This window comes from Sminthopsis crassicaudata, chromosome 2 (genome assembly GCF_048593235.1).
Source record: "Sminthopsis crassicaudata isolate SCR6 chromosome 2, ASM4859323v1, whole genome shotgun sequence".
NCBI lineage: Eukaryota > Metazoa > Chordata > Mammalia > Dasyuromorphia > Dasyuridae > Sminthopsis > Sminthopsis crassicaudata.
The window spans coordinates 544506489-544530174 of NC_133618.1; the positions used below are offsets into that span (position 1 = coordinate 544506489).

The window sequence follows — 23686 nt, forward strand, 5'->3', positions numbered from 1 at the left end:
TCCATTGCAGATATTTTAATTAGAATAATCTAGCTTTCGTATTGCCATTTAGCCTTCTTTTCCTTTGATGTTTTCACTAATTTCACAGTTGGAAAAAAATTTTTTTATAAGGTTAACACCATAAAATTAAGATAGCATTTATAGAACTATTTTTTAAAAATTACAATTATACTGTCAGATCTCCTGACAGCTTGCTTGATATCATTTTAAAGGATTTAGAACAGTTGCTGGTGGTGAACATGTTGCTGCCCACACAAGTTTGAAGGTTTATCAGGTTTTGTTCAGCAAGTGCCAGGAGAGAAATTGTACCGCCTTTAGCAATTTGAGGTGTGTCCAGGATGTAGTTGTTTTCAAGAGTAATCTATAGCTCAAAGGATATGTCGGAAAACTACGATGTTGTAATTTGGATTCAATTGTGTTGTTTATGATGTGTAATTTAGGTCTTTGTTAATCTTCTATTTTTTAAGACATTTCATGTTGAAAATAAGTGGTCAAAAGCATTTTTTATTTGAATAATTGCATAATGTTAAAACCATATAAAAGAATTCTCCAGATCATTAAAAGTAGAAGAAATAGTGTTTCTTACTGCTTTTAGACAGGAAAGTCAATTCCATTAACTAATGTGTCTCTCCAAGATTAGTTTGAACCATCCTTCCATTTAGCTGACATTTTTTTTTTTGAATTCTTTCATTTTGTATAGTAATTATGTTAAGATTTATATGATTCAAGCAGTACAGTAATTTTGGAAAGCTGGTTGACTCTAATCTCCTTTTGCTTGCCCCACCAACTTTTAACTCAGTACTGTTAAACTAAATCATTCTTCAAACAAGATATATGTAGGCCAAAAACCAATTTCTTTCAATTCACCAATTATTGTTGTGATTATTGTGTATAAAGGGCAGCTAGGTGGTGCAATATATAGAGCAGTGGGCTTGGGAGCAGAGTGTCTTCCTGAGTTCAGATCCAGCCTCAGACACTTACTATCTCTGTGACCCTGTTTGCCTTAGTTCCTTATCTGTAAAATGAGCTGGAAAAGGAAATACTTCAGTATCTTGCCAACAAAACCCCCAAAGGAGGTCACAGAGTCAGAGATGACTTAACAATAATTGCATATAAAGCATTATAAAAGGCATACCCTAGACCAGAGATAATCACAGAGGTAAGAAACTAAAATTAAAAGAGATTAAGATTTTCTGCAGAAGCAATTTTAGCTGGGACTTGAAAAGGAATCCAGGAAAAATCAGGAGGTGGAGATAAGGATGGAGAGTATTGTAGTCATGGGAAGTCAGTCATTGAAAATACCTGAAACAAAAAAAAATAAGAGTGTCTTGCTCATGGAACCACCAGCAGGCCTGTGTCATTGGGTGGAAGATTATCTGACTATTGGGGCAGTGCTGTAGTACAGTGTATAGGGTGTCAGGCCCAGAGTCAGCTTACTAGCTTAGTGATTCTGAGCAAGTCACTTAACACCTACCTCAGTTTCCTTATCTGTAAAAAACCAAACCAAAATAAATATCCCAGAGTTTTTGTTAGGATCATTTGAGATAAGAATTCTAAAGTACTTAGCACTATACCTGGTATCTTCTAGGCACTATATAAATATTAGCTTTTATTATTATCAAGAAGATTAGTCATTGTTATTGTTTATCTTGAAGAGGACCAATGACATTACAAGAGTGATGTTTTGCTGGTGAATTGGATTTAAGTGAGGCAGAGCTGTGCAGAATGATTAGCCTTTTGACTTTTTATTATTGAAAAATTTCAATTCAAGTTAGGAGAGTTAACTTAGTTTATGCTAATGTTTTAGGAAAATCATAATACTTGAGTGGACGATGAAATTGGTGTGGGGGAGAGACTTGTTCCAGGTTGATCAGCCAACTAGCAGGCTCTTGCAGGATCCCATGAAGGCTGTACTGCAGTAGTGTCAGTGTGAGAGGAGAGCAGGAAATGTGTCTGAGGGATTTTATAAAGGTACAAGCAATAGGCTTTGGCAACAGATTGGATATGGGGAATGTGTGTGATATGTAGATTAGGAGATTGGGAGATTGGGAGGTTGGTGGTGCCCTGCTTAGAAGTAGGGAAGTTTAGAAAAGGGGAGGGTTTTGAGGGAAACGTAATGGGTTCAATTTTAGATATGTTGAGTTTAAAATGTCAATAGGATATCCATATTGAGATGTGCAGTTGGCAGTTGCAGATATGAGACTAGAGTCTAGCAGAGGACTTAGGTCTAGATAAATTGATTTGACATCATCAGCATAGATAATTGGATAGGAATTGTTGAGATTATTATGTGAAATAGTACAGAGAGAGAAGAATATTGTGGGATACCTATATTTAGCAAATGCGTCTGGGATGAAGTTCCAGAAAAGGAGCAGTCATATAGGTAGGAGAACCCAAGAGAAAGTAATGTCCCCAAAACCTGGATATAACAATATCAAGGAAAAGAGATGGATTAAAAGTGGAAAAGGTCAAGGAGGTCAAGAAGATGACAAGAGATGTCAAGGACAATGATTTAAAGAAAGATAATAGATTTTGCAGTTAAATCTTTGTTAACTTTGGAGAGAATAGCTTTGGTTGAATGACAAGGTTGGAATCCAGTAGGAAGATAGCTCTTTTGTTTCAAGTTTTTAGTCATCAGGAAGGAAACTGCTTTAAGTATTTTTGTATATACCCATCCTTTTCCTCTTTCTTTGATTTCTGTAATTTCTCTAATGCTGATATAGCCTTGTCAAAGGGTATTAACAGTTATAGTAACTTTTGGGGTATATATACAAATTGCTTTCCCTAAAGCCTGGACCAGTTCATTGTTCCATCAACAATGCTTCAGTGTGCTTGCTTGTTTCCCTTCCCCCCTAACCTCCCCACCCATTTTCTCTGAAATTTGTCATTATTCTCTTTTTTCATCTTTGCTAATCTGATATAGGAGTAGACAGGAATTTCAAAATTGCTTTACATTTTTCTACTTATTGACATTGTTTTTATCAAATGGTGAGTGCTTCTACAGTTTTTGAGATCTTAATTTTTTGTTGTTGTTCCTGTTGAGGCAATTGGGGTTAAGTGACTTGCCCAGGGTCACACAGCTAGGAAGTGTTAAGTGTCTGAGACCACATTTGAACACCGGTCCTCCTGAATTCAAGGCTGGTGCTCTATCCACTGCGCCTCCTAGCCACACCAAGATCTTTTAAGTTTTATCAAATGCTATGCTACCATGTTTATTTGCTTCCACATTACATACTAATTTGTTCTACCAATCAATCTTCTCATTCCTCTTTTTATCCCCTTAAAAATCATTACCAATTTGTTGTAATGATTATGGCTTTGGAAATTAGTTTGAGATGTGGCACTGATCAACCTTTTTACTTGCCGTTTCTAAAAATCATTATTATATTTCCTATTCTTGATCTTTTATTTCTCCATATAAATTTTTTTTAGATCTATCAGATATTCTTTTGGGATTTAGAGATTAGAATAGCACTGAATGAATAAAATAATTTTGATAACATTTTTGTTTGTGGACTCTCTCCTGAGCAATTAAGGATTTTTAAATTATTTGTTTGTCTTTATTCAAGCAAGGAGAGTTTTACAGTTAGAATCCACTCCTTGGGTCAATCTTGATAAATAATAATGTCCAAATATTTTATGGCTTTTTTAGTTATTTTGAATGGAATTATTCTTGCAGGATTTAGAAACAACTAACATAAAACAAAAATGCTCATTGTCATCACTACTATTTAACACAATGCTAAAAATGCTACTTATAAGGTGATAATCCAAAACAAAGAAACTGAGGGAATAAGTATAGCCAGAGTGAAAATAAAATGATCACTTTTTGCAGATGACACTATTGATGTGGAACAGTCCTTGGAAATGATGAAGCACTATTAAATTGGGAGAGTTGTTCAGAATGTGAAAAACTCATAAAGGTATTTGCTTAGCCAAAAGGAGCACTTTATTTTGTGAAAGGCACAAGGGGTAATTAAAAGGAGTTTTAGCAGCGGCTGAGAGTGAAGAAAAGCTACTTAAAAGTCAGAGTCAGGGAGGAAGAGGAAAGAAGGGTAGGGTCTAGAAAATAAGGAACAATGCTAGGGGAGAGTGAACCTCATTGCCCTAGTGCACCTGCTTGGGAGGAGGGAAAGGCCCTCAACTGCAGTGTCCTAGAAACTAAAAAAGTGCTCATTATTTGGATTTAGGTGCAAGATAGTAATCCAGACTTCTGAATGACAAACTAGATATCTTGAAGGATAGTGTAGTTGGCTATAAAGACATCCAGCTCTTTCTTTAACATACATGCTCTAATGTATTCTACATTACTCCTAATAGCTATGTTTCTAAGGTGACTATCATTCCCAAGGTCAAGTGGCCTGTGGATTTCTTAAAAATTACTTAGATTGGGGGTTTCTAGTACATCATTCTCAAGAGCTGCACCACATCACTAATAGATGATGTTCTGTTTACAGAACTAATCAAATATAATCATTTGAAATGCTAATAAATTAATCAAAGTTGCATGATTTAAAATAAAAGGCTATATATATGTAACAAAATTCAGCAGGAAGAAAAAAAATCTATTCAAATAAATACAAAAGTTGTAAAGTACTTGGACATGCATCAGATAAACTTTACTTGGGGAACATATAGATTTAACTATGTAATCTAATTCCATAATTTTTACATATGAGAACACTGAGGCCTAGAGAAAGTAAATTGATTTACCATATATGATACAGATTGCTAATATCCAGAGTTGGAACTGGATATCAGATCTAGCCCCCTTTCTTGTACTTTTCCGGATATTCTCAATTCTCAAATTGTCCTTATTTGCAAACTTTCTTTTGAAGTGGGGTTGTTTGATTTACTATATTTGTATCCCTGTTGGACTATAGTGGTGCCTGGGACATAAATAGATAATTTAATGAAAATCTTTCTGATAGATTGAATCAGGACAAGCAGCTTCTTTCTATATAATTTTGAATTAAGATCAAGTATGTTGGGAGATAGCTATTTAATGATCAAAATACTAACTTTTATATGCAGTTTTTAAAGAGGCATTTACTTGATTTAATCTGAAATAGAAAATTGATATTGAAAACATTTTCTTAATATTTTTTAGGTATTTGATTACTTTTAAAATGTCTTTTTGGTCTGGTTTCATTTAAAGCATTTCATGAATTATTTGCATTTTTACATTGTTATTTAGAAGTTATTGAATTGTACTCTATTAAGACTAGACGAAGTTAAGTTTAACTTAACTTTTATTTTAGAATGAACTTCAATTCCAAGTGCTAATCTAATCTATGGTTGTGCCTTCCTTTTAACTTGTGTGAGAACTAGTGTCTCCTCCTACACTGCAAATAAAATAACCTATAGGATGAATGCTACACTTACTAATTAGTTAGATAACATTTATATTTGTTATAGAGGAAATAAACATTTGTTTGCTAGATTATGGGTAGGTCAAAGACATTTCTTTGTTCCTTTTGTTTTTAGATCAGTAAATAGTGAAATAATTTTTCATTTTGATTCTACATTTTGCCAGAGGGGGAAAAATGTGGTCACATTGACATTATAGTTTCATTTAAAATCGACTACCTTTAACTTTTCTTTTATGGAAGCTGAGATTGAAAAGAAAACATACACTTTGGTTATTCTTAAGTTAAGTTAAGTGACTATTAGCTGACAAGCCAGATTAATTTGCTATAAGAATACATTTCATAAGGTACTCTTACCTACCTGTTAAACCAGATTGAATAATTTGAAACATGATTTTCAACATTTGTAATTCATTTAGACAACCTCAGATTTAGGATGACAAATTTCTGATTTCCTTTACTACCTTAAGTAGTGAACTCAACTTTATCAGTGGAAGTTATGATTGGATTCAGTGGGGTCTGAATGACTTTAACATTTGTCTAAGCTGATATCAGAATATAATCTAAAGACATTTGTGATGACTCTATATGGAAACAAAAATTGGTGGTAATTGTAATTTTATAAAAAGGTTTAAATTTTGTAAATCAGGGGAAAGTGTCTGAATATTACTATGTTTTAATGACATCTGAGTAAAATTGAATATAATCGGTGTGATTAAGGTGAGGATAGGTTAGAACATTTTGGAATACTAAAATTAACATGTACATGTGCTTGAGTTAAAGGATGTAATTTTAGAGGGAAAAAACAGTGTTTTATTGTATAAACTGGAATTATAAATAAATCCCTTTGAGGAAGGCCTTGGGCTACATGAAAGGTTCTTAAATTTTTTAAAGTCACAGACCCTTGTAGGAGTTTATGGATACCTTTTCAGAATAATGCTTTTAAATACGGAAAATAAAATATATAAGATTATAAAGGTATGCAGTGATATCACAATACAGTTATCAAATTATTAAAACTTATCCAAATCTACAAATCCCCAGTTTGAGAATCCCTATACTATTTATTCTTGTGAGTTTGTATTAGCTTTTCCTTTTCCTTTTTCTTTTTCATTTTCTTTTGTTTTTATCTTATGTTTGTGCTTAAACCATTTAAAAGTCTTGAATTCTAGTTCTCCAATGAAGGAGATCCCAAATTCTCCCTTAATATCAAACAATCTAAGTAGTTTGGAAGTTTTTCTATTGTGAGTTCTGTCCATTCCATACTTTGACACTAATATCATCTCTTAATATTAATGATAGAGATTAAAATTAGTATGTATGTTAACTTTATGCTATTTTCCCTCTTTTCTAATTTGGTTTTTAGGTAATGTGGCCTTAGATAATCTGCAAATAAAAGAAAATGCTCTGGTAAGTATTTTTAAATAAGCCTATCTTCATAATTCATTAAACTAACTTGCTATTTCTTACTAATAACTTCGTTGCCAGATGCCTAACCAAACAAAATGAATACAAGTTAAAAATTTCATGTCTTTAAAATAGTAATGTGGTTGGTATAGCTTAGAGGTATCAGATACTTGGTTCACAACCCTCCCACTGTGATCCAAACCAGATTAAAATGTAATTGGGAAATATTTAACAAAATAAGTAATAATACAATTATATATTACATTATTACATTTTAAAACAAACTCAATATGTAGTCTATAGGGGATCTTTATGCACAGAATAGTGGCCCCCATTTGATACAGCTGGGATAGGGGATAATGTGCTGAACTTGGAATCAGGAAGACCTGGATTCAAATGCTGCCTCCAGTTCTTACTAGTTTTGTGACCAAGGGCAAGCCATTTAACCTCTCAGTTTAACTTTTCCTTATTTATAAAAAAGGGGATTATTCTATTATTGTGTCTACCTCACAGAATTTTTGTGAGAACCAAATAGGTGAAAAAATATATGTAAATCTTTTTGCAAACCTTAAAGTACTAAATAAATGCCAGATATTTAACTGAGTTGTAGGAAAATTTTAGGATTGATCTGTAATTTGATTGATCTGTCAGAGGTAAAGAGTACTTTCTTTTCCACTTTGCTTATAGTGAAAAGATAAAACAAATAAGAAAGGCTTAGTTTAGTGCTAATGAAACTTCATTTTCTTATTTTCCTTATATTCTTCATATTTCTTTATTTCTTAACCTTTAGTTTAAATGATTGTATATCATGTTGTGTTTCATGAGTTTGGTTTTTGGAAATTAGGAAGCAATCCAGATTTAGGTAAATGACAACATAAGAATTTATTTATTATTAAATTAAAGAATGATTAAAATATCAGAATTATGATTACTTTTTTTTTTTTTTTTACCATTGCCTCTTGAGCTTATAGTTTTACTATGATTAAGTCATGTGAAGAAAAACATGCTGTGTTGTTACTAAGCTTCTTTCTTATATCACTGAAAAAATTGAGAGCATCTGAAAGATAGTTCTTACTGCTTGGATGTCTAGATAATTAATTTTTGGCCTACTTCATATAAGGATTAGTATTGTGAATTGAATTTTATGGTGTATTTTGTTAAGGAGAAATCATTCATGGATACTGACAATTCTAGTAGTAGAACTTGGTGTTCCCCAAAGCCAATTTTTTTTTTTTTTTGGTAAAGTAAATTTCAAGGAAAACTTTGTTAATCTCACTCATCCTGATTAAAAATTAATTAGTGTTTGGTTAAGTGTTGGACTGAAAAATAATTTTGTTTCATCTATTTAAAATAATTTAATGAATAAATTAAACAATATGTAATGAGAAGTACACAGCATCTAGACTCAGAGGACCTATATTGGAATTGTGGCCCTATGTAACCTTGGGCAAGTACAAAACCTCTCTCTACTTTTAGTTTCCTAATGTCTAAAATAGGGGATAATAAATAACAGCCCCTATCTTACAGTGCTATAGAAAGGTCAGCTTTTAGCAATTAGCAAATGTTATGTCGATTTGAGTCTTGAGGAAGATTTGTTTTTTGTCCATATGCTTTCTGCCTTGTATGACATAAAAAAGTTCTTTAATTTGTGTGGAAGTTTTTTTTAGATAGGGGTATGCACACAAAATACACAATATAAATGTATACATATGTATATATATATATATACATGTGTGTATGTGAAAATATGTTGAAATATTCTGGTTATTTGAATTTCTTGTATTTTGGATACTAGATAAATTCAAGATCATTTTTGGCCAGCATTAGTTACTCTTATCTAAATTAAGACCTAGTTTATGAACAGTATTTCGAATCTATTTCTTTCCAGATTTATTGAACTATTATTTTTAGCCTATTTATACAAACATATTTCTTCCTGTCAGAATACATTGCAAGGAAGCAGTGGCCATCTGTTCTATTAAAATTAAATGGATCTTCTTTTCATAATTAGAATAGTTTTTCAAGAGTAATGAACTTGTAATAGTTTTTCATTTTAGTTAATAAATCAAATGGACAGATTACCAATCTATTTTAATGTTGTAAAGTCCTTTAGAACTTGATCCTTTAAAAACAATTACTTTACTTTTCTCTGATCAGCATTTTAGAGGGACTAAAAATAAAATATGAAACATTGCTTACAATTCCAAAATTTTCTCTTATTTTAATAATGTGTATAAAAGATCATGTGACATATTTGCCTCTTTATGTATATGGCTCTGTGAACTTGGGCAACTGACTTAATTCCTTACATTAGTGGAAGGAGTTTTCTCACCTGGAAATTCCTTATATCAATGATGTCATAGGTCCAATCTCTGTCTTAGTCCTTAATAACTATTCTTATCTGATTTTTATCTCTAATAATGTATGTTTACACTTTCTATAAAAATATCTCTTATGGCAAAACCTAAAGATTTTGTTTTTTTTTTTTTTCCCAAATATGCTATTGTTTTTGTTGTTGATTTATTTAAACTTTTGGAATTTTGTTTTATAAAAATTGATCTCATTTTTTTCCTTTTAAAGAGTGAATTGGATGTTCCCTTTAAAGTAAAAGCTGGCCAAATAGGTAAGATTTTCAAAATTCACTTGAACTATTTTCAAACCTTAGATAAATACTGTTTTGTAGTTCTGTACGCCATTCTTTTTAAAAATTTGAACATAATTCTGAAGGGACCTAGGCAGATTCTAATTATTATTTGAGAAAACAGCATATTTTATTCTTTTTTGGAAATGTATTGGTGGAATAGAGTCTGAAAACATATCCTACAGAGTGAGAGAAAATAATATGTCACAGTAACTTCTTATAATTTCATTTAAAAAAAAAATTGATCCTACATTTTCAGGAGGATTTTTTTTTCCACTTTTCATAGTGAAACTCTGGAACTTAACATATAGGCTTCACCTCTTATTTTCTAGTTTCTTTTATTTAAAAAATGCTTTCTTCAACTTTTCTCACCTCTGTTTTTATAATATAACAGTTTGGTATAGAAGAATAATTTTGGTAAGTTGGCTTTCTTTTTTTAAGCTGTTGTCTTTTGATAATTCACAAATAAATTGAAATTTATATTGGAGGAATCTCCCAATGGTATGTTAACTTAAGATTGATTCTTAAAGACTTGGAAGAAACCTCAAAGGCTTTCTAGTTCAACATTATCCTGAAGAAGAATCTTCTCTTCTGTATCCGAGGGAATATATCCCTTGAAGGCAGGGAGTTTTTCTTTTCTTGACTCCCTGGAGTCAAGCAGGAAAAAAGCCTGATACTTGAAGACCCTTATCTTGTCCCTTTGTAAAAGTTTTATCCTCTAGGTAATAAACCCTCAGTTCCTTCAACTAGGCCTCATATGATATAATACTTAGGATCTTCACCAATATGGTGAACCTTCCTTGAATGCTCTGCAGATTGCCTTTCCTAAAATTTGGGATGTAGAATCAATGTAACCTTCCGTATATGGTCTCAGCCTGGTGGTACTGCCACCTCCCTTCGTCTCAACACTGTGCCTCTCAATGTAGCACAACATCTCATTTTCTTTCATTGCTATTTTACTATGGACTTGTGATGCATTTCAAATCTACTAAGACCTTCCGGTCTTTTTCATATCAACTATTAGATACGGACACTTCTCTTACCTTTAAGCATAAGATGATATTTTAGTGCAGAATCCCTGTTCTTGGAAGAATAAAAATTAGAGCTATTAGGAGAGAGAGAGAGAGAGAGAGAGAGAGAGAGAGAGAGAGAGAGAGAGAGAGAGAGAGAGTGTGTGTGTGTGTGTGTGTGTGTGTGTGTGTGTGTGTTTCTTTTGACAATTAGGCTTTTATATCATTTCCCAGAATAATGTAAAAATGCATAAAATAAATTCTTGATAGTTTCCTTGTGGCTCTGACTGTGTCAATATGCCTTTACTAATGGTCTTAACAGCCTTTTTCCAGGAAATGGTCTGTCTGACTTTGATAGCCACTCTGTTTCTGGTCAAAGATGACCCCCTGTCTCCCCTCCCCCCCCAAATATGAATTCTTGTCTTTCTTGTACTTCGTCACTTAGTGAGATGAATATTTTTCTTATTTCTTGGAGTAAATTCTATGAATTTTGGAGATGTTCATTATGTTGATGGTAGCATTGTCAGAAAAAAAAATAGAGTAATTATTTTCTTTTCAATGAAGACTTAGAAATGTGTTTAAAATTTTAATGTTAAAATTATTTTTCTTTAGATAAACTTACTTTGAAGATTCCTTGGAAGAATTTGTATGGGGAAGCAGTTGTTGCAACTTTAGAAGGGTTGTATCTACTTGTTGTCCCTGGAGCTAGTAAGTTATTTTATTATTTAACTGTTGATTTACATCACAGTGAATTAGAAACATTGTTAGTTCTGTAGATTGATATTTTTTAAAATAGAAGATCCTAAAAAGGAACTAATTACAAATATGAAATATTTTTACATTTTACCAGGCAAAACTGTTTCAATTATTTATTATAATTATTTTTTTTTACTAATACATGCATGTTATTAAGCTTTTCTATTAAGATGAAATACATAGGTTTATCTTAATTTTTGTGGAAAAAAGACACATTTTTTTCCCTAGTGCTTCTATATAAATTTATGACTAAAGGCAATCGTTTTTCTTTTTAAAGTTTCTTTTCAATTTTCTGTGTTTGAAATTAACTGTGTTATTAAAATAAATGTTATATCTTTAGGTATCAAATATGATGCTGGAAAAGAAGAAAAATACCTACAGGAAATTAAACAGAGAGAGCTATCAAGAATTGAAGAAGCCTTACAAAAAGCTGCTGATAAAGGTATTTGTTACTTTTGCTAGATATATAAATTTAGATTTCTTGAAAAAGGGCCACTATTCTCCTCAGTCTTTTGCAGCAAGCAATCACAATAGGTTTCCTTTGAGAATGACATTTTAAAAATTGATATTAAAGCAGCTTGAAATTTGGGGTATACTTAAATGAATACATTTATTATTATACATTATTATATACATTATTAAATATCCCTTTCAAAACTGATTATATGCTTGCAAGCTTTTTTGTTTTACACAAAAGAACTAGAGCTTATTTGTATAATCACTTGTGTTCTTGAAAATTATGTTGAATTCTTTTCCATGATGACATCACTCTAAGAGAAAATGGGTAATATTAAGGCAGTGGTGTTACTTTTTTGCAGACTGACTCTCTCTGACATAGGATTTATTTAGTTTTTGACTTTTCATTGCCTTTCCATGAGTTCTTTTTTTTAATATAGAAAAATTTAGGATGTGGGAGATAATTTTCATTGATTTTGGAAAGAATAATAGAGTTGGAGTGAGAAAATATTTTTATTTATAGAAGGCAGGCTGCCAGAAGTAGTAATAGAGTGAAATGTTTCTCTTTCTATGTTTCCACTTTCAAGACATGCTTAAGGTAGTAATTACAAACATGTAGCATCATTTTCCCTTATTTCTGTATTGGAAGATTTTGGTCTGGAGTTGGTGGTCCAGAATTGAATAAAAGCAGAATTTTATTGTTGTTGTTGTTAGTGTGATTTCTTTTTCTAGCTTAAGCATAATGCATATAATTAATGAAACTTGGGGGAAATTGTCCATGAATTAAATATGCTTGTTCATTAAGGAATTCTGTTCATTGTATTTACCTTGTAGGACTGGTTTGAGGAAAATGTGTTATAGACCTTGAAAGCACTATGGAAAATGTATTTTGTTATTCTTGGTGTTAACACTTTTGGTGCTAGTATTTTCTTTTTATAACATGAACTATCAAAGCAGCTACATTGCCCAATTGAAGAGGGCTGGACTTTTAAGTCAGAAAAACCTAAGTTTATATCCTGCTTAACAGTTACTTAGCTATTTGACCCTGGGACATTGAATTGCTTTCATCTATAGTTTCCTCAGTTATAAAAAGATCAGGATAGCCCCTTTGTCAGCTGATTCTTGTGAAGATCAAATGAGTTAACTTATAAAGTGTTTTGTAATATTTATTAAAGTGCTATAAAATACTATTATTAATACAATATTTAAGTATGGACTTTCTTCAAATATAAGAAAGCTCTAAACTTTGTTGCTCTTTAAATTTTTGAAAAAAAAATTGAGTTTTTTTTCCTTTCAACTTTATTTAGCAACTTAGATTTTTTTTTTATCTATAAAGATAATTTAGTTTTTATATGTTATTCTTGATGTAGTACAGCCCTTAAAAATGATGTAGTAATAATCCCCAGGCTACTTGGCCATGGGAATGACATATTACACACCCTAAGCTATCTTGACTTAGGAATGATGTATTTCTTTCTTTAGATTACTTTGCCTTAGTTTACCTTGTATAGTCAGGATGCTGAGTCCAAAAGATTGCTGGTGCCTATTGGCCAGTGATAACAAGATGCTTGAAGCTAATAAGCATCAATGATGAGGTGTCTAAAGTAAACACAGGTGCAGTACAAAATTGGATATTTTCTATTTGATCTAGTAATATATCAAGTCTTAAAAAATCTCTGAAAGGTTCTTCCCCTTTTTCTGACCTTGAGTTCTGCCCAGGGAACTATGAATAGGGCACTTGCCCCACAAAGTAACAATCTGATCATCTTCAACTTTATTGGAAAGCCATAAAATTAACATGGTAATGATGTGAAATACCTGATTTCTCTGACTTTTCTCAATAAATTACCTGCTTACTCCTTGTTCTTTGCTATCTCCCTCTTTTAGAATTTAGCTTGCTTTAATTGGCATTAATTATAATTATTTAAACTTTGCCCCTTGACTTGGAGGTGGGTCTGAGCCTATAATTTAATAATATTTTATTTTTCCAAACACATGTAAAAATAGTTTTCAACATATAGTTTTGTAAAACTTTGTGTTCCCAATTTTTCTCCCTCTTTGCTTACTTCTTTCCTCATCAAGACAGCAGGTAATCTGATGTAGGTTAAATATGTACAATCCTTTTAAAGATTTCCATTTTTGTGATGAGAAAAAACACTAAAAGAAAGAAAACAGACAAACAAAAAAGTTAAAATAATATGTTTTGATCCATATTCAGCCTCCTCTCTATGGTTTGGCATTTTCTATTCCAAGTCTATTGGAACTGTCTTGAATCATCACATTATTGAGAAGAGCCAAGTCCACTGCAGCTTGTTGTTACCATATGTGATGGTCTCCTGGTTCTGCTCACTTCACTTAATATCAGTTCATAAAGGTCTTTCCCAAGCTCTTCTGAAATCAGCCTGTTCATCATTTCTTATGAAACAATAATATTCTATTACTTTCATATACCATTATTCAGCAATTTTCCAGTTGAATGGCATCCATTCAATTTCCACTTCCTTGCCCCCCCCCCCCAAAAAAAAGCTGTTTCAAACATTTTTGCTCTTATGGATCTTTCTCCTTTTTAAAAATTATTTTATTATTCCCTATTTCATTATCCCTTTGAGATAGGTTATACACAGTTTTATAACCCTTTGAGTATATTCCAAATTAGCAAATTCTTTTGAGATACCTTCTACATTGATCTGAAATCCCCATTTTTGGATGCCATTTACTCCAATTTTCTCATTTATTTCCCAACTATAATAATTGAAGTCCTTATTTTTTTCCCCTACAAGTGAATATGCCTATACCTATTCACATTCTTCCTTAATGACTTATTTTTTCTTCATTAGATTTAACTTCTATCCAGACAGTACATTTTCTACATATGCTGTGACTTGGTGTGGTAGAAAGAGCACTGGCATTATTATCAGGAAAGGTTTTTTTGTCCTGACTCTCCTGTTTATTTATTTGTGCGACAATGATTTTCACATTTTTGAAATCAGGAATTCTTAACCTGATTTTTTGCACTTTAAAATTTTGATAAATACATTTCAGTTGGTTTCTTTTATAATACTGTGTATTTAATTTATGCATTTAAATATATTACTTTTAGATGAGGTCTATAGGGTTTATTAGACTGCCAAAATGCTCCATGCTCCATGTTAAAAATCTTTGCTTTGAGATGTGTTACAATTCTAACATTTTCTGAATCAGTGGAAGGAAGAATAATTTGGAAAACTTTGAAATTCCATTTTTTATATATAGTGAACAAATCAAATTTTTTTTTCTGTTGTAGTTATATCTGAAAGTTGTTTTTATTTTTTTCTCACATTCAGATATATATTTCATATCCAGCAAGTGATGGGTGGATGGAGGTTATAATTTTTGAGATTTTAAAAGAAAAATATTAAACACTTCTACTGTGTTGTAAAGATATGCATGATATATTCTCTTATACTGGGAATTCATGTTTTAATTGGCATTCTTAAAGAACTTATCTAAACTATATGTTATATAGGCTTAAGGACTTTTTTAAAATTAGGGTTTCTAAATGCTACAGCTTAGATTGAGAGTTCTAATGGTTTTAAGTTTGTGAGAGGGAACATGAAAAATAACTTAACTATTTAGAATGGATAATAAAAATTTTGTATAATTTGAATAAGTATAGCAGTATTATAAAACCAATGGGGATTTTGGTTGCTGGAATAGTATTAACTACAACTTAGAAAGTAAAATTTGCTTTAATGTTACTATTTAAGATATATAAATGGAAAAAGTCCTTTATAAAAATGAGATAGGTGCATGGATTTGTGGTCCCTCCCTACTTAATTGGTATTTTTTTAAATTCTATTTTATCTTATTTTCATTTCTGAATTCTCTCCCTTCTATCCCTCTTTTCTACCCTCCATCCCCATTAAGGAAGCAAGAAAAATGTGTGTGTGTGTGTGTGTGTGTGTGTGTGTGTGTGTGTGTGTGTGTGTGTGTATAATCAAGTAAAACCAATTTCTATCTTAATCATCTCTTTCCTCTGTTGCCCTGTGGCTTCTAGCCCCACCCCTCACTTGTGCTTGTTTCCACTCTTAAGTTCATCATATTTCTATCTGGAGGTGTGGATATCATGTTTCATCATGAATCCTTTGAAATTGTGGTTGTTCAGTTAGTTAATGGAGATATACTATTTACTATTACTTTTTAAAGCATAAATGAGCATACTTTTGGTGCCAGAAATTTCTGTATGTATAAAACTAATTTAATTGCATTCTTACTGCCGTTTCCAACTTGAAATAAACAAAATTTTAAGATGTGAAAAGTGTTCATATTCTGGGGAAAGGGAAGAGGAAAATGTCAAACCTTTGCCTAAAGCACAGAATTACTTTGTCTTGAACTTAAGGACATTGGGGTGGAAGTTAGGATTCTTGGGTTCTTAGCTGTACTTTCCTCAATTTGTAACAATGTTCTTATTGGAAAATAAGTTCTACTTTGGTACCATCTGCTTTATTGCATAGTTTCTAAAAATACAATGTAGGATTACTTTTGAATATTTTTGAATGTTGTAGACAGAACTGGAAGAGAGTTAGCTATATTAAATTTTACTTACCTACTTACCATATTCTTTTCTTTATAACTATATTTAAAACTTTTTTTAGTAGAGATGTTGAAATGTATATTCTTATTTCTCCTCATTAGTATCATGTGATATCAACAGTTAATCTGTAAACATTCTCTGATATTTTAAGAACAATAATTTTCAATTAAATAATAAATTGAAAATCAAAAATACTTTTATTCAGATGGTTACAAAAACATGAGCAAAGGCGTTTGAAATTTTAATCTTTTCCATTCACCAGACTTAAATTTTTGATTTATGAATTATAGAGTTTTGGAAAGAAATACACAAAAGCTTTTTGAAGACAAGGACCATTCTAATTTATAATAATTTCCCCCAGATCTCTTGTAGCACAGTGCTTTTTTTATTTAATATCACAGAGTTTGAGAGTTAAAAGAGACTTTAGCACCTTCCTTGTCTATCCCCTATATGAAAGGAATCTGTACAGCATATCTGACAAGCAGTCATGTGCTTTCTTCATTAACACCAGAGAAGGGAACCCACAACCACAGGGTGGCTCCGTCTATTTTTGTATAGTTTTGATTGTTAGAGAGTTGTTCTGGCCCAAATTTGCCTCCTTGTATTTTATATCCCTGTTCCCAGTTCTACCATCTGGGACTGAATGGTACAATTCAAAACCTTCTTTCAAATGATACCTTTTGAAATAATTGAGCATAGCTATCATTTCAAGTCAGGTCAGCAGACATTTGTCAAAAACTTGTTACAAAAATAGCCTCTTTCCCCCAAGAAATATATAATGTATAGTATAATGGGAGAGACAAAATACCAATCACTATGTAAAAGCCAGATATATAAAGGATGAATGGGACCTGATCTCAGAGGGAAGGCATTAGTCTCAATGGAGAAGGGTTCTTAGGGAAGGTGAGATTTTAACTGAAACTTGAAGGAAACCAGACAGGTATGGGGCATTGTGAGTGAAAATGCTTGCTTAGGAGATAGAGGGTTGACTGGAAAGAAAGGAAGGGGCCAGCTTATGAAGGGCCTCAAAGGCCAAAGTGGAAATTGTATGTTTGACTGAAGCTGGAGGTAGCAGGGCCCCACTGAATTGGGAATGTATGCAACTTGGTTAGATTTAAGCTTTTGTAAGGTCACTTTGAGAGTTGAGTAGAAGCTGGATTTGAGTGGAGAGACTGGAGGCAGAGAGGCCCCCTAGAAAGTCGTTGCACTTGGATGAGGTGTTGAGGGCCTGCTGCAGGGTGGCTAGTGTCCCCCAGAAGGAAGAGCCATGTATGAGAGTGACAGGACCTTATGGTAGGTGGGATGGGGGAAAGGGAGGATAAGGCCTTGAGGGCAAGTTTTGGCTATCCTACCCTCTGTGATCTCTGAGTACTCTCTCCCTTGTCCCTCTTAGATAAACTGACCGCCCTAGTGCTTGTGAGGCGTGATGGGGGCAGAGCACAATGGAGCCAGTGCCTTCCTGTTCCTGGAATGTGTGTCCCTCTTTATTTAGCCCGAGTGTATGAATTTTTTTGTTGGCCACATTACTTAGCTCATTTTGTGGTCTGTTATGTTACCTTTTCTTCCTCCTGCTTTTCTGTCTTCTGCAAATTAGATTACCATGCTATCTTTGCCTTTATCTAAGCCATTGACTAAAAATGTTAAATAGCATAAGGCTAAGCAAAGCTCTCTGAAATAATTCACTTCTGACCCCTTGCCAGCTTTTTTTTGGTTATTATTATTATTATTAAGAAGCTCTTTATTTACAAAGCATATGCATGGGTAATCACCCCTTGTCATCTTGATGATGAAATTCTTTTCTTTGAGTCCACCCATCTCTAACCAATTTAGAGTTCACCAAAGAGTATTATTGTTTCTTCAATAATTTTGTATTTTACCAAAGCTTAGCTAAAATCTAGGCAAACTATAACCATATGATTTAGTAATTCTGTCCGAAAAAGAAATCAAGATGATCTTTTATTGATGGAACTCTAGTGGCCCTTTGTTGTCATTTTTTCTCTTTTACCAACTATCTTTTTAATGCTTATTTAAAAAACTATTTGAAATAGTTTTTATGGACACTAAGAGGAGAAGGACTTCAGAAATTCAAGTGAAATAGTAGAGAATAAGTGATGTTAAGGATTTTTGAAGTGTAGAATAGAGGGGAGAAGAGTGATTGGTGATTGGTAAATCTTAGTAAAGTGTGGTAGATCTTTGTAAAGTATGGTTTGAAGTCTTCTTTACAGAGAGAGATGGCTGAAAATGGTGGTGTGTAGTACAAGAGAGAAGGGAAGAGTTGTACAATTTTTTTCTTTTAAATATTATTTTTGTTGACATATTTTTACATCACCTTCATTCCAGAAATTATTTCCTTCTTCCTTTTCAATGCAGAGAAATGAACATCCCTTATAACAAAGATTTTTAAAAAGAAAGAAAAAAATTCAGTAAAACTAACTGTGGTATCTCATATCCATAGTCTCCCATCTTAGAAGAGAAGGATAGAAATTGCATTTTTTAAATCTCTTTTCCTGGGCCAGATTTGGTCAGTATAAATCTGTATGATGTTATTGAAAATCCTTGCAGCTTAATTATTTTTCTTGTTTTTTCAAATCTTTCATATCCCAAATGAGTGAATCTTTTCCCTTTTGAGAAATTGTTCTTTTTGGATAGTTAGATTTATCTAAATTCCTGTGTGGTAGAATTGAAATTAGATCTATGTTTTACCAGTTTTTCGTTTTTCACCATGAGAAATAAAGTATAAACAGATTTTATTTAGGTATGTTTGTCAGTCAGTAAAATCAACAAAACATTAGCCACAATTAATTTGCTACTCTTTGGATTTTGCCTATTATACAGAATATCTTTACTCCTAAATTGTTGAAATAAAATTTATTCAGTCTTCTATTTAATTGATGAAAATAGAACCACAGGAATTTTTTTTTTAAGAAACATTCTGAACAGAGATTATACTAAACTAATTCATCTATTTAGAAACAGATTATTAGTTCAGTATAATCTTATCTCAGTTGTCTTGTTAAATGATACTTGATTCAATGAATTATGTTTAAATATATGTTTTATATTGAATGAAAGGTAAATTTCTTCAACAATCTCATAAAATACCTTGCATTTTGATTATTGCTATCATGGGGATGCAGGCGTACACTCAGGGGAGTTCATATATGGTTTGGAGAACTTTGTTTACAAGGACATCAAGCCGGGTGGGTATGCATGATTAATTATGTCACTTTCTCTGATTAGAAAAATAAGTACTTTTTCATGTTTGTGTTTTTGGATTAAAGCCCAGTTATTGTGGAGTTGTACTTTTGGATAGTATAGCAATAAAATTTAACTTTTGGAGTTTTGTAAATATGGTTGATGCTTTTTGTTGTACTTTACAGATAGTGTTATATTTTTAAGTTGTTTTAATATCACACATGAAAATTTGGCTTTCCACAAAAAGCATATTGAAATATGATTTGCTTTGCTAAAGGATTCACAGTAGTATTCCTTTATATAATAAACTTTCTGAGTGTAGTGTACATATTAACATCTAATTTATGTAGAACTTTTTAGAAATAAGTATGAATAGTAGGATGTATCTTTAAGCTTGATTAAATAACAAGAAAAGGTTTATCTCTATAAAATTAAAATATTGTAGCTGAGGAGGCAGTGGATAGAGCATTGCCTCTAGAGTCAGGAGGAACTGAGTTCAAATGTAGCTTCAAATACTTCATAGTTATTAGCTGTGTGACCCTAGACAAGCATCCCAATTGCCTCACCAAAAAAAAAAAAAAAAAAAACCCAAACAAACAAAAAACATACACCTAAAACTGGTTAATATTTAGTTTCATTTTGATAGATAAAACAATTTGCACAGCATTAGTCAGAGTATTGTAGAAAAATGCTCTATGCTACAAGATTAGAACTACTGTTTCTTCTTATTGGTTTCTTTTTGGAGGTTCAAGCATTATAGATCCTCAAGACTTGGTTTAGATTATATAGCTACTATTTTTAATATAAACTCTATATCCTGAGAATCTACAGTCATTTAAAGTTTATCTATAAAATTTAATAAGTTGTAAACATGCCTTAGCCTCCACCAGTGATAGATATTTTTGCCAGATTTTGTTAGGATATCAATTGATTTTTTTGATCTAGTTAATTCCATGATAATATTTAATACTTACTAATACTAATAAGTAGTATTTGATGTTTTCTTAATACATTGTGATTTGAATGGACTATTGCAAACCAAAACCTCCTTAATTGAGTTTTTCTTAGTCTCTTTTTAAAAATATGCTTTGTCGTATTGAAAATTTTAGACTGGAATTATTACTATTGATTGTGAAATAATAGGACGATTTTGCTGAAGGTGATATACTTGAATATTTGGTTAGGTTTAAGAGTAATTCATTAAAAAATTCATATTGAATGCTAGTTTTATGGTACCATCAAAGAAGTGGATGAATCATAATGGATGAATCATGCCAGTGATTTTAGATTTATATATTTCCTTCATATACCATGCCTATTCTTTTTCTTATTCAGTAGCTTTCTTATTCATCAAGAACCTGAAGGAAGCAGGCAGAAACTGCCACAATGGGTAAAAGAAGTTTATCTGTATTACTGAACATTTAAAATGTTTAATTCAGTAATTGCATTTCCATAATTTTGTCTTGGTTTTAAAATGTAAGAAAAACTGGAACATGCAACAAGGCAAAATTAAGGAAATTATTTTTAAACTTAAAAGTAATGTTAGTTTTATTCCTACATTGCTAAAATATGAATCTAAAGTATGTTAAAGAAATTTAGGACCAATATATTATCACAAAATAAATTTTAATTTATAGTTTAACTCTTTTAAGGATTCAATTTTGTGTTATCTGCTCTATAGAGGTTTCCTTTTCTTCTGAAGTTAGTAAGGAGTTAATGCTGAAAAACACTGGAATCAATAATAAATAATATTATTCATATTATATTCTTAGGAAATGAGAAATTTGATTTTCTTATTATGTTATCTATGCAACAAACATAGTCTTTTCCCATAGGTTCTTCATTGAATCATTGTGTTACATTTACAAAGCATTGTTAACATGTTCAAGCTAAAAATGAAGTTGTAAAAAGCTGAGAGAATATTTTAAAGATATTTACATGTTTGAATATATTGCCCTATTTCAAGTAAATGTACCTGATAATTTCGTTTCTAGATTATAAGAAATTACTTAGTACTGGCTGAGTGTCAGAACTTTTATTTGTACATGAATTTGTAGAATCCTGTTTTGAAAGAGGTATAATGAGGAAAGAGGTTTGTCATCAGGAAGAAATCTGCTTTTTCCCCTTGTTTTTCTTTTCTGTCCAATAGTCTAACTTGAATTCTATCCTTTTCTCACAAAAATGCTTTCATTGAGAAGGACGTAAACGTAAAAAGCACAAAAAGTATTTTAAGAAACCTTTTAAAGGTCTTGATCGCGCAAAAGGTAGGTACATGTAGCTTTCTGTGATATGTTTGTCTTAAGTACATTGCTATATGGTTTATTTCTTTGAAGGAATTTACTAAAATGTTATGTTAGTTTAAAAATGTCAAATTTGGGATTGATAATGCTATATTGATTTATGATCAATGTATAGCTGGTGTATCAAATCTAAATATCAACTATTTAACTTAATTTACTGTTTTTCTGTTTTTTCATAGATAAGCCAAAGAAAGAAAAAAAGGATACATTTTTGGAAAAGCTGGCAACTCAGGTCATAAAAAATGTACAAGTGAAAATTACAGATATTCATATTAAATATGAAGATGACGTAAGTTCATTTTGCTATTTTGAGGATAGTTTTAAAATCAACAAAATCTTTGACATTGTATATTTTTTAAAGAAGGATTATTATTTGAACATTTAAAAAATAATTAGTTTTCTTTATATACTCAGCTCTTAATTTCTTCATTTGTAAGTTGCATGTGGTAAATTTTTATTGGACTATTTTTGGCCATATTTTAATCCAAAATGAGCTTTCTTCTGATACCTTGTACATTTATATATCTTCTATTCCTTTGTCATTTGGTGAATATTTGAAGAATGCTTTTTTTATTAATGTGACTAAGCAAAAGTACAATTATGGGGGCAAATTCTATACAAAATATCATATGCTACATCCTAAGGTTAAACATACAAAATTAGTCTTTTATTCTGCTCTTGTTGGTACTGATGTCTTTTATTTACAAAGAAGATCAAAAGCTAGACTTAGAATTTAATACCTCAAAGAAACTATTTATAATTTTATAGATGGCTCAGGGAAGTCTCACAATCAGTTATTTGCAGAGAATAAATAGAACCTAGATCTTGTGACATCTATAAATATAAATATACTTGTGTTCATATATCATAGTTCAAACAATCACATTAGAGCACCTTCAGAAACTAAATTTTGTAATGGATTTATTGGTGTTATGCCAATTAATTTAGATATTTTATTGGTTTTAGTGAATTCAGTAACTGTTATTTTGTTGTATATTCTTTCTTTAGTTCTGATATGCAACATGATTAAATGTTTCTTAATTTTTACAAAGTTTGTGAAATATGGATGAATGTTTCATTGAAAACAATTAAAATTTTCCCAAATGTTTAATATATTTTAAAATTCATTATATATACATATATATGTAGAATATTTGTCCAAATTATCTTTGAAATGAATTTTAAATACAAATGACTCATTAGAAATCACAATTTAACATTTTCCAAATTCTTCTAAGGAAGAAAGAAATATTAACTCAATAGCTACTATTTGTAAAGCACTATATTAATCATTTTCTAATGCTATCTCATTTAATCTTCACAACAATTTACAGAGTAGGAACTGTTAGGGAACAAGTGGAGAGAACTGCAGAGAACAAGAGTTAAGTAACTTTATCAGAATCTCCCAGGTAGTTTTTGAGAGCAGATTTGAGCTAAGGTCTTCCTTACTTCAGACGTGGCATTTCATTCATTAAGCCACCTACCTGCACTTTGTATATGTAATTGAAATGTCATGGGTGAAGGGTAGAGCCTGAGTTTGAATTTAAGCACATAACCATTCACTTTCTAAGTAAAAGGAGATATTTTATTAAACTAAGATAAAAAGTGAATAGGAAAATGCTTGTAAAGACAGACATAGGTTGGAAACCATCAATTGTGATTCTTAGGGCTTCTTTATGCCTTCATTCAGGAAATAAGTGTAAAAGTGTAAAGATCCTACTTGATTTTAGCCTCTTTTGATTTGAGATTTAGAATTTGATTCAGTAGTATGATAAAAAAATATCATGGAATATAAGAAGGAAAAACAAAAGCCCTCAATAGTTAATGAAATAAGAAATGCAAACATATTGACTGTAGTTTGTGTTAAAATGAGAATGAGTTAAAGAAAACTGTTTAAAGAAGAAAATGGTTTAGAAGAAACATTGAGTGGCAAATAATTTGTTTCACAAATAGTTTTAATGTAACCATTTTCTTATGGT

The 23686-nt window shown here is 31.4% G+C and overlaps 1 protein-coding gene across 7 annotated transcripts in view; it reads left to right on the top strand.

The window, feature by feature from the left end:
* The window catches only part of VPS13C (vacuolar protein sorting 13 homolog C), a 164335-nt gene that overhangs the window by 6736 nt on the left and 133913 nt on the right, over positions 1 to 23686 (top strand). For 4 of the 7 annotated variants that reach the window (XR_012486976.1, XM_074294924.1, XM_074294927.1 and 1 more), the window contains exons 2-8: positions 6736 to 6779; positions 9357 to 9399; positions 11040 to 11135; positions 11524 to 11625; positions 19350 to 19412; positions 21606 to 21671; positions 21887 to 21996. Coding sequence is in view for 6 of the 7 variants with exons in the window: in XM_074294924.1 (XP_074151025.1) it covers positions 6736 to 6779; positions 9357 to 9399; positions 11040 to 11135; positions 11524 to 11625; positions 19350 to 19412; positions 21606 to 21671; positions 21887 to 21996 (524 nt within the window). In the remaining variant the exon portion in view is untranslated. Of the gene's footprint in view, positions 1 to 6735; positions 6780 to 9356; positions 9400 to 11039; positions 11136 to 11523; positions 11626 to 19349; positions 19413 to 19485; positions 20798 to 21605; positions 21672 to 21886; positions 21997 to 23686 lie in introns of those variants that run through there. The other 3 variants (XM_074294925.1, XM_074294930.1, XM_074294929.1) reach the window with 2 other exon arrangements.